General features: G+C 37.3%; 1 protein-coding gene across 6 annotated transcripts in view; it reads left to right on the forward strand.

Moving 5' to 3' along the window:
* Nucleotides 1-12,045, forward strand: part of PCSK5 (proprotein convertase subtilisin/kexin type 5) — a 229,498-nt gene that overhangs the window by 22,872 nt on the left and 194,581 nt on the right. For all 6 annotated transcript variants that reach the window (XM_085566214.1, XM_085566213.1, XM_021541528.4 and 3 more), the window contains exon 2: nucleotides 1,447-1,551. In XM_085566214.1, coding sequence (XP_085422340.1) covers nucleotides 1,447-1,551 — 105 coding nt within the window. The remainder of the gene's footprint in view (nucleotides 1-1,446; nucleotides 1,552-12,045) is intronic.

Raw genomic sequence — 12,045 nt, forward strand, 5'->3', positions numbered from 1 at the left:
TTCACTACAACTGAGCTCACCTGTACTGTGGAGGTGTGCCACTTCAGCTGGAATTGCCTTTCAGAGAGAGGGCAGCATGAAAATTACTCTACTACTGATAAGCTCATTAGTCTTAGACAAACCAATTCCTATTTAATTTATGATAAACTAAATTAATTGAACTGAATGTTTTGGTATTTTGTTGCACTAGATATAAGTTACCCTTCCCAAAATGAAGATTTTGATGGACCACTCACAGAGACTAATGTTATTATCCTAGATCCAGTTTTCCCTATTAGTCAAATTAATTTAAATTGTTGCTGTTTTCTGTCAGTATCAGTATTTTCTTCGAAGTCTATCAAAATTTCTCAAGACTTTTGTTTTCAAATATTCTAAATATTCTTGGTATTTGTGAATGATTTATATCCAGTTCTCTTCAAGTCTTTACTGCTGAGCTCTCAAGTTTCCTGCACGTGTATTGTTATAGATGCAAATTAGGAAATCTGAGGGTTTTTTTTAAGGTGAAAGTTTTCAAGTGTTGCTCCATCATCTTTGATGGTATCATTTAGCTCTATTTGGAAAGCCAAGCCTGTTTCATGAGGTCACTTTGAGTTTTAATTTGAAATTACAGAAGCCTCAATTGTCCCCTTTTTGCTCATCATTAAGGAACTTGAAACTAAATTATGAAGTATCTTACAAGATTTACAGTGCACTAGTAGGTCAAATTCCAAATGAGCTGGAGGGGCATTCTCCCAAAAGCAAGGAGACTGAATGTTAGTTTGTAGCTGTGTGAAACAGGTTTCAAGTTAAAAATGAAAAATGAAAGCAAATATATTGATGACTCTGGAAAGGAAGATTTATTTTTCAATTGTGAAGGCCACATCACTTCAGTATTTATGTTTCTATTATGAAGGGATGAGTAAGAAGTAGTTTTATTACACTGTTATGAAATTTGCATATTATCCTATGAAGTTACCATTTCTATCTTTCTGTTTGCTCTCAGAACAGGAAAACTATTCCTGTTGTATAGTCTGATGCTGTGAATGTCCTTTTTATAATTTAATTACATAAATAACCAAGTCTAGTGTGTTTTACATTACATTTCCTTAAGCAAACTAAATGGAATGCTATTTAATGATTTTTATACTTGCTGTTTGAGAACAAGTTTGGATATAAATTGATACAGACTTACCTGAAGTATGGCATATAAATTAAACATTAAAAAGGTAGATACAGCTAGACTAAGCAGCTCAGTTATAATCTTCGGTTATGCAGTTACTGCCTCAAGGATACTTCGTCTACTTCATATCATATGTCCTTCTTTTGAAAGATGATCAGTGGGTTCAAGTAACATTTCAGCTCAGAGGAAATTGCATAATTTATAGACTTTCCAAAATGAAAAACAGGAAACCAGTTTCATTAAATTAAGTCTTCCACTCCTTTTTTTTTTCTTTTCTGCTCTTACAGATTGGAACATTGAAGGACTACTACCACTTCTATCACAGTAAAACAATTAAAAGGTCAGTTCTCTCAAGCAGAGGCACCCACAGCTTCATTTCAATGGAACCAAAGGTAAGAAAATCCATGCATGTGTCTGAGGAAAAAGCCGTTGCATTTTTTATATGAAATACTATACCAGAGGACATTCACCAGAGTGGCATATAGCATTACAAGAATTACCCTATCTGTTTTCTAAGGTTCTACTTCTCATTAAAACATTGTAAAGAAGATACCATACTATGAACTGTATGCTATTCTTGGAACATAAGGTGCACAGTTATTCCTAGATGAATACTTGAATTTTGACAATGCACTAATCACTATGTGCTATGCTACTGTGCTATGTGCTACTGTGCTATGCTTCTCTGCAAAATCATACGCATAAGATTTATGTCTGCTGATCCTTTCTGTGAAGCAACCAGCTTTAAAAATAAAAATGGGCAATGTGGGATGATACAGTGTTCAGAGGAAAGATTCTCTTGGTTTTTTTTTTTAATGTCTTCTTTTGGACTTGGTCTGTGAGGGATTAAAAAGAGTACTCTTTTCTGTGGTCCGTTTGGTAGTTTTACTGATCTTTATTTTAAGATCTGCATGAAAAATGGAGACATTTTTTTGTAACATACACTATAATAGGTAACTGTCAACACAGTTTAATTACTGGTTTATTGTTCAATCAGTATCCTACCCACAACACACTTTTGATTGAATCCTTTAATTTCAGTGATTAGTAGTTTATTCACTGACTGCCTCTGGATTGGATTGCCTCTGGTTTTCTTTTAGAAGAAAAGTTTGCTGAAGATCCCATTAGCCTTTTTTATGCTGTTCATGCAATGAAGTCTTGCCAACAAACCCCCGGGCCCCTGGTGTGGTAATAACAGAGTCAAGCTTTTTTAAATTATTGGATGATGAATGTTCTCTGTGAAGGATTTGTCAGGTTTTACTTAACAAATCATTTATGAGAAGTAAAAGTTACTGGTGAAAGAGTTTGAACACTGTACAAATTGAGCATCATATAGGAATACTTCTGCCATCTGGAAAATTGTGTTTAGGTCTGAAGTTCCTCTTGAGGATGGGACAAGATGAGGAATGTACACAGAAAACTGTGCTCAGTCCTCTGTTGATAAGCCTGAAGTGCTTAACCCTTTGAGAGCACCAACAGCTCTGCTGAGCAGTGTACACTAGGGCTTAGTATAAAAGTGGTCAGGGCCCAAATCTCTGTTCCCATGAGTACTGAGACTACCACTCAAACAGCAAGCATATAGAACAGATAAAAATGCAAAAGGAAGGGAAAGTGTTCATATCTGCATCAGTCCATGCTCTTTCCATATGCACAGAAGTGGAGCGATTAACACACAAATGTACAAGTTTGCGTGCATGTACCACCGTAAACTGTGCTTTTACAGCCAGCTTCCAGATACTCCATCTGCCTCTCCGGCAAGCAGTTCATACTACTTAGGCTAGAATAGTGACAGACTCTAAAGCAGAACACAGCAGAAAATCAAAATTATCATTTATATATTGTATCGTTTAGGTCTTGTCTCCAACCTGTGCTGTTTTTGGTATAGAATTTCTAAATTTCAAAACCATTGTTACATATCACTTCAATATTAAGAAGCTCTAGTGAGGCTTGTACAAGGTACCCAGCTCTGTTTATGATTCTGCACCCGAAGAGAAGCTGATGTTCTAAAACCTAGATCCGGCAAGAAGTGTTTGTATGATTAACTTTGTGATTGCTTCACTGAACCTGGGTTTGGGAACTCTTATATGGCTGCAGACATATCAATGAATGGACATGTATTTGTAGCATAAAGACAGACCCTTTGTCCTAAGTGTGTATAATATTTAATGGTTATTAAAGCAGACTGGAACTTTAATTATTCTACATAAGCCACTTCATTTAAAACAAAAGGTTTAATATTATATAAGGCACATTGCATTGCTGTAAGAATCTGAAAGTACTACACACTACTGTATTTATGAGTGGAATGGTATCTAATGACAATATTTGCTGCAGATAAGTCAGCATGAGTATTTCAGAACAAAGAAACACTGAGGTTTGTTTACTTTCCAAATAATGTAATGGCCATTCACTTAATGCTGAAAAAGCTCTCCCTGTTACATGTACATGGAATTAACCTGTTCTGTGTTTCTTCAAACATGGATCACTAATTTGCTCCTTTATAAAATTTTTAAGGATGGAATTCTGATTGAGTGGCAATTTGTTATGTAATTAGTCTGCATATAATTGAATAAATTATGAAATTTGGTATTTCTGAATTATTTTCATGGATAGTATTTGATTTCATTGTGTGAATGCACAATGAAAGATGTAGAACTAATAGAAAATCTTGTTATTGTGGATTTAAATTAATGAATTGCTTTGAAAATCTTTTGTTTGATTTTTATTCTTCTGGAAAAACCTCTTGACACTGTTATAAACAATATGAATAGATGTAACAGAGAACATAATAATTGGGCGTGGCACATAGTGCTGTGGCCTGGCTGACAAGATGGGGGTTGATCAGAGGTTAAACTTTATGATCTTCGAGGTGTTTGTCAGCCTTTTGTGATTCTGTGATAAACTGAACACATGTGGATTGCAGATTTTGACACTTCTCCTAGTGCTAGTCTCTATTAACCTCATATCATTTGTATTTAGGTGAAAAGGTAAAGGATATGCACTATAACACAGTTTTGTCAAATTGTCATCTACATCCTTACCTGGCAATGCTACCTGTTGTAATTTACAAAGATTAAACAGTTTTAGGAAAAGATGTGCAAGAAAGGCTGTAATTTCCTTAACATAGATTGTAATTGAGAAAATTTGAAACGCAGCTTTATTTACATCATCTTTCTCAGCCAGTGAATAGTTATGTGGTGTTTTGCATGTCCTAATGGGAAAATACAGAAGTGGAAGAAGTCTGTGGACTTACAGGAGACATCAAAGTCAACTGAATGAAATCTATTAACAGAGGTTTCTGGTCTCCCCAGCTTATGTGGTGTTTGTGGTTGGCCTTTGGCAGGGATCATTGAGAGCGCCACACTACAAATCAAGAGCTTTTTTAGCTTCTGAGTTTGCTCTGCAAAGTTATGTTGGTGATACTATAATGCATGAAACAATGGGAGTAGGAGCAAAAAAGAAGTGGGAAGATGTACAGAATGAGTCCATAATTGAAAGGTATCATGAAGCTCTAATTCAGCTATTAAATAGTTGAGTGTATTGATGGTAGACAATCTGCTGTAATGAGACTATTACAGCATTTCTAAGGCTGAGAAGAAAGAGCTGAGGTATGCCTCTGGGTTTGTTGCAGTGAGGAAATGAAGAGTCTCAAAGCGGGAAACATTGCAAGCAAGGATTGAAACCGTAGTCTGAAGGCCAGTCTTTTCATCAATAAAAATGATAAGGCAAACCAGGTGGAGCTTTTCTATTAGTAAAGAGATTGGAATTACAATGAAATGTGAGAGTTGAAGTGTCTGTGCATGACAATAGTACATGTAAATTAAATGGACAGCACATGTGGAAAGCCTATCTTTTTATTCTGAACTATTATATAAAATGAAGAGTTTTTAGTGAAGAGCTGTGATAATCAAATTTGTGATTCATATGATAAAAAATATCCCATAGAATAGGTAGGATAAATAATCCTAGAAGATGACTGTTCTTAAGGTAATAGAGGACAGATAAAAGATTGCTAATGTACTCAAATAGATATACTAAAGTTTATTCTGTTTTTCTCATGAGGTCCCCAGAGTCTTCCATCACAAAAGAGATCTGAAAGCCATCTGGCCCACAGTGATGCTAAAAACCATGGAATTAATAATTTGTTTTCCTGTAAAGCATGACATCAGCCAACTTTGGAGCATAGTGCATCTTTATCAATCTCTATTGAGATGGCATCTCATGTTTTTCTAATTTTAATGAATTTTGGGTAGGTTTATTTGGGATTTGAATCCTGTTTGATGGGTCATGAAAACATAAAGATTACATAAGCTAGAAACAGAAATATTTACAGTCTTACTGAAATAAGAAGTAAGGCTACCTTTACTTAAGGAAGATACTCTGCTTGAGCACCATTTTGCAGCAGTGTCATGCATTTGTTGCTCTACTCCAAGATCAGAATACTTGGGAAAATACTCTGAGACACTTACATTTTACACATCCTTATGTAACCACACACAGAGGGTAGCAGTGTGACGGAGGAGAAAGTCTTACCTTTGCCATATCAAGATAAACAGAACTCATGGTATCAGCATGTAAAATGCTGGCAAGCATTTCTTTGATGACACCAAATGATATAGCTGTTTTCAGAGGACAGGAAGGTAATGCCAGAAGCCTGTCCTTAAGTGTTCATGAGAGCGCAAAGGGGAGCAGAATTGTAGTAGCTGTGAGTAACCTGGTACTTTTAAAGCCATCACCATGGCTTAAAAGCTTAGAGAAATTAGATGAGAATGTTGTTATGGGTAAGGTGGTATTTAGTTGTTAAACCTTAATGAACAAAAAGATTTGTTAGACATACCGGAAAACACAGCAGTTAAACAGTGGGACCAGGTAAGTTACTGATGTCTGCATGGTTAGTCATAAATGTACAAACACACAGGGACTACTTGGTTGCAAAATAATAGGAACCATCATGCTCTTTTCATGTTCAGAGTTGTACTGGAAGTTAAGTTAGTTCTTAAATAATCCAGTATTCTTAAATAATCCGTTGTGGTCCCTGTAATTAATTACCTGAAAAAGCTTTTACATGAGCTATTCTTACATCTTTAACTTAGTAAAAATCAAGAATAGGTTTTGCTATTTTCAAGCAAAATTACTTTACTGGGTGAGTTAAAGCATGATCTGAATCACAATGAATGAGAGGGAATAGCAGTATCTTTCTTCGTCACCTGCCTCTGGAGTATTAATTAGTTTCATATAAACATGAGCAAATAGTCCTACAACTTGATTTTTTTTTTTCAGAGCTTTTAGAAATATGAAGTTGCTGTTCACTGATAAGAAATCTAGTAGATCTGCTAGTTAGTGTAATTCTAACTGTTCATTGTGCTGTAAATTTTGTATGAGTTGTTTGGTATTTTGTTTTCTTCATGGTAATTGAAACTTGTACTTATGGGGTGAATGTTACGTTAATTTTAGTTTAAATTATATTCATGTGCAGCAAAAATCCCTGGGAAATATGTGTTGCTTCAGCAGGAATCAAGAATATATTTTACGTGATGAGGCTGCATCACACTTATTTTCATTCATCACTCAATAATGACTTTTCAGCAGTTCAAAATGCGCTTAGACCTAGAATAAAACCAGAGATAAATCCCAGTGAATATAGCAATAAATTAGCTGCATTTGTAGCAGGTTTTTCCTTTATCACAGAATTCTATAATGGTTCAAGGCGGAAGAAACTTTTTGACAGTCATCTAGTCCAACCTGCCTGCAATGAGCAGGGACATCTTCAACTAGATCAGGTTGCTCAGAGCTCTGTTTGTCCTGACCTTGAATGTTTCAAGGGATGGGGCATCTACCTATCCTCTCTAGACAGCTTGGTCCAGGGTTTCACCACCCTCATTGTAAACAATTTCTTCCTTACATCTAATCTGAACTAACCCTCTTTCAGTTTAAAAACATTCCTCCTTGTCCTGTAGCAACAAGACCTCCTAAAAAATTTGTCCCCATCTTATTTGTCCCCTATACATACTGAAAAGCCTCAATAAGGTGTCCCTGGAGCCTTATTTTCCTGAGGATAAATAACCTCAAATCTCTCAGCCTTTCCAAATAGAAGCAGTACTTCAGCTCACTAACTATTTTGTGGCCCTTCTCTGGAATCACCAAGTCTTCCTTTACTGAGGACCCCAGAGTTGAATGCAGCACTCCAGGTGGGTTCTGCACCACCAACTCAATACCTTCAGTGCCCCACCCTTTTTATCACATTTTTGCAACATCACAGAAACTTATTTTTGGACCAGAGTGTTGTTTCTTTCTCAAAAAGAACCCTGGTTAAATTCCTGACCCTTCTTCCCATCCTGAGGTTTATCAGGATCTCTTTACCATCTTAAGAAAATAATGATATTGTCATGGTTTGACACTGGCACAATGCCAATGCCCCCATGAAAATGTAACTTCTCTATTGAATGTTGTGAAGTGGAATCGAGAGCAGAGCAAAGCAGACCTAAGCTTAATATCAAGGAAAAAAACTTTATTAAGCTACTACTACAAAAGGGAAAAAAAACGAAAGGAAAAAGGGAAAAAAAAAAGCACACAAAGATCAAAATGAAAACTTTGCAAAGCATTTTTCCTTTTACCACCCAACTCTAACAAACTACAGTGAGACACAATCTGGACTCCAATCAGGTTTCCATCCCCCAAACAATCAATACTCAGTCCATCGAGGGAACAGAGTCTCTCCTGTGCCACAGACCCCCCAAGAAAACACAGCTCCACATCCTGTGCTTCCATGTCACACATGGCACCGCCCAGAGAAAAGTTTGCCATGGTGACACTTCTCCTTTCCATGCACAGTGCTCTCACCACCAATGCATGGATGGACAGACTGCTTTTAGGATTTTTCTTTTCAAGGATGTCCTGCCAAGAGGGGAGAAAACAACAGTTTAGTCTTTTTATTGTTTGAGACCACAGTCCCCCCCCATTTTCCCATTTCCCCTGGGGCCGAGGGTCCAAGAACAGAGATCTTCTTCTCTTCTCCTTCTCTGAGGACAGAGGGCACCACCACAAACCCCCTAACTTTTCCTCTGTTCACTCCACTTCTGTCTTTTCCCAGCTGAAGCAGGTCTCTTGACTCACTGGCATCTTCCCAAAATACAGTCTCTCTTGAAGGAGAAGATTGGTTCAGGTTGTGGCTAACACGGAAAAGTCCAGCCAAAAGCCACTCCTTGTCCCCCTCCCATCTAGAATTCCTCCTTCTAACATCCCAGGGTCCAAGGTGTCCTTCTTCCTCTCTTTCAAACCGAGGAGGGGAAAGAAAAATTCACAAAGCTTTAATTTCTCAAGGAAGGGTTAAAAGTCCGAACTCCCAGGATAGCTCGATGCCCAGACTGCGGCTCCCACGCGACTGGGCACCTTGTGGCTCCCCCCGCTCCTCCTTCCTCGCGGTGGAATTGCTGACAGAACTGCCGATGTCTCTTTCTCTCTCCCTCTCGGGAGAGAAACTCTGGGGGGAGAACGGAGACATCCCAGATTTCTCTACCCTTCCATCTGCAGGGGCCAGCCCAGTTCCAGTCCCTCCACCCCTGGGACCACCTCAGTCAGGCCATGGGCCTCCCCCTCCCCATCTAGCCATGGCCGAGCAGGAGAGGCTGCACTGCACGCTGACCGGAACCAAAGAGAGCCAGTTCTCCTGGGAATTCTGCTTTTAACCCCTCTGTGTTCTCAGAGGCGTGTCCACCTTCAATTGCTCAATATCCAAATTGACCTCTGCCTTCCAGAAAAACTTCTTTTTCCATGTCAAACCATGACAGATATGAAAATAGGTTAAGAATATAATCCTGCAAAATAATGTTTTTGCTTTTTCTGGTGAGTTGGAGAGGAGGATTTAATTCCTCATTTATTGCACTAATTAGGAAGTCAGCTAGTTAAAACCTCTCAACTAATCTGCAATTCTTTTCCAAAAGCTAACAATGAGACTGTCATTGCCAAGGAGTTCTGTAAAATGGCTTGGCAAGTGAAAAAATGGAATCTAATCTTTCTTTTTAATGTACTTGAAATGAGATATATTGAGGGGACAAAGCTCCTTTGAGGACGATGCCAGCAACTTATGAAATTATGTGAAATCATGATGAAAGGGAAATCTAAGAGTAGGTAACAGTGATGTATTTCAATAAAAAACTTCCATATTCCCCAACAGTGAATATTTTCCTTTTCTAAAATTATATTGCACTGAATTCATACTGGCCATTTTTCTGCTTCTAGTAGAAAACATCAAAAGGTAATTCCACTAGGAAGCTTCAATGACTATTTTTTATTTCTTTAGGTACAAATGGTTAATTAATAAATAATTAATAAAGCTTTTAAATGTATTTTTAAAGACATTAATAAAGCTTTTGTTCTTCAGAAATAAACCTGTCTCATTAGTGCTACAACTAACTTCATTAAATGTTTCTACTTACTGTAAATAAAGAGAAATTACCATTATGTGACAAAATTTGTTGACTGAAGAACAGATACTTCCTCTTATAGAAGCAATGGATTTGGCCAGTAGAGTAAAAAGGGAAGGCTATATTCATGTGATATTGTTGTTTCATTTTTACATTACAGTTACCCAAGGTTCATCCTTACCCTGGCTTTTTATCCTCCACAGACAGAATGTTGTTCCCTGTGCAGAAAATGAACACCAAATTTTAGGTTACTCTTCTTGCTAATGAAGTGTTGGACCAGCTGTCAGATATCCCATTCCAGTATTCAGCAGTCTTTAGGGATTGTGGTAGAGCTGCTATTAAGGTCTCTAGACTTCATGGTCAATGAGAAAGATGTTAGCTGACTCTAAAGTGACAGGCAAGGACTCAGCAACCTCTCACAGAAATAAGTAAAACTTTCTGGATCAGGAATAGTGGAAATGATGCAGATTTTGTTTGTCTCTTTGACTTTGATGTATTTGGAGCCTTCTGGATTATAGAGGCAAAAGCAAAAATCCCCACATATATGCAATGACCTGAGCCTTTGCAAGGGACTCATGCTATTTAGAGAAGAAAAAACATATAAATAGTCTATTCTGAATTTTGCTGACCAACATATATCTTGAGCATGGTAAGTCTTAAATATTTAAAAATATTGGCTGGATTGTAGCTGGATTTTAGCTTCTCCCATGAGGGATTTTTCATGTTCTTTGACCTCTCTGCACTAGGTGAATTTGGGGCTTGTGGAAATAGGACTCCTTGGCTTTTGTTTTGTAGAGTGCATCTGCTTTTAAAATTGTTTCCAATAAACATGTTGAGCAGAGGTTAGAATCAGTGACAGTATTATGTTACAGAAACTTGTTTAGGAACCTTAAAAAACATATAGAAATATTCTCTAGGAATAATTGAAGGAAAACTCCCTTTAGGGCATACTTTTGCTGTGTAGGGAACAAATATTTCTGAAAGTTAGTGTTATGCAATGCGACGTTCACATAGTAAGATGAAGATTCTAAATGTAACATACCTCTTTAACTTCCAGGTTTTGGGGGCAATGTGGGGGAAAAAAGTCTTGTAAAAAAGTCTTGGAAAAAAGTCTTGTACTCTCTGTGTTTCTTTCACTATCACTAGAGGAACCTCAACAAAAACATATTTACGTATCCTTAGGAATTAAATGTAGGGTTCATACATTATAATAGTTAAAATTTTCCTGTGCAGACTGCTGGAGCTGCAGTGCTAATCCCAGCAATGGATAAATTCAGAAAAACATCTTACTAGACCTAACTGCATTTAGCATTTGATATCTCATTTTACAAAATAAAAGTACTTAAGATACAGATAATTGGTTATCAATACTTCCTCTGGTTCCTTCCTTCCTTATATTCTGTGTTAGAACAGTCCAGGATATCGTAAGTGCACAGTTGACTGTACATCAGTGAAGTAACAAAAACAAGAAGGAAAAAACCTTTGTCCATTGATTCCTTCATCAGAGGACATGCTAGCATCACAATCATGGAGTTAAAGTTTGGAGAAGCCATTTGAGCAACTCGCACTCCAGTGTGGTGCAGCACACTGTGAGAGTCTTCAGTTAGCAAGTGATTTGAGCAGGGGCTAGTAGAGGTTGCAGCTGCTTTTGTTCAGAGTGCAAAAGGTACATGCAGCATGCAGAACAGCTAACTTAATTTGGCATCATTGAGTTGTTGACTTGGTTTGGTTGGGAGGGACTTTAAAAGTCACCTCATTCCAGCTCCAGTTTAGATGCTTTCTAAAATGTGAAGGCAGTTCACACAGACTTGTGCAGCCTTATTTTGTAAGTGCAAATGAAATTTGAAAACAAACACATGAACAAGAAACACAAGGAAAATCTATTTGGAACCTAAAAAGGAAGAGGGTGTTACATTCCTCACACAATTCAGGAAGCACTAAAGGATTTTGCTCAGCCTTAATGATGGCAAAAGCACTTTAGGTAAATATATGTGTGGGCAATTTAAAGCCTTAAGAAGACAATTTCATCATAGCAATTATAAACCTGTAAAAGCAGAAGGTTGTAAAGAAAAGATACTTGCAATCCTTAATCCTTAGATGCTAGTAGGTGTTAATATTTGAGTTTCTTTACAGTTCCAGTAAAGTAATACTTGCTCCTATGTTTTTTAGCAGCAAAGTGCATTTGTAGGTGAAAAATGATAGGACAGTTAAATGTTTTTTAAAAAAACAAGGGGAATTAGTCCTCTAATTTTTAATCTGTATTCTAATAGCCTGATAGTGAAGACAGCAGCTCTGACAGCTGCAGTGGTCTTGTGTTTCACTAAGTGTGCTTACGCTGTTGTTAAAGTCAGTTTGCATTGAGAATGTTAAGAAACACAGCAAATTGGTGGTTTGGCTACTGGGCTGTAAAATTGCTGGGTATCAGAAAGTGTCAAAAGAGGAGGAACTGAAGAGATCCTAGTT

The sequence above is a fragment of the Lonchura striata genome, chromosome Z (genome assembly GCF_050655825.1).
Source record: "Lonchura striata isolate lonStrDom1 chromosome Z, ASM5065582v1, whole genome shotgun sequence".
Lineage (NCBI taxonomy): Eukaryota > Metazoa > Chordata > Aves > Passeriformes > Estrildidae > Lonchura > Lonchura striata.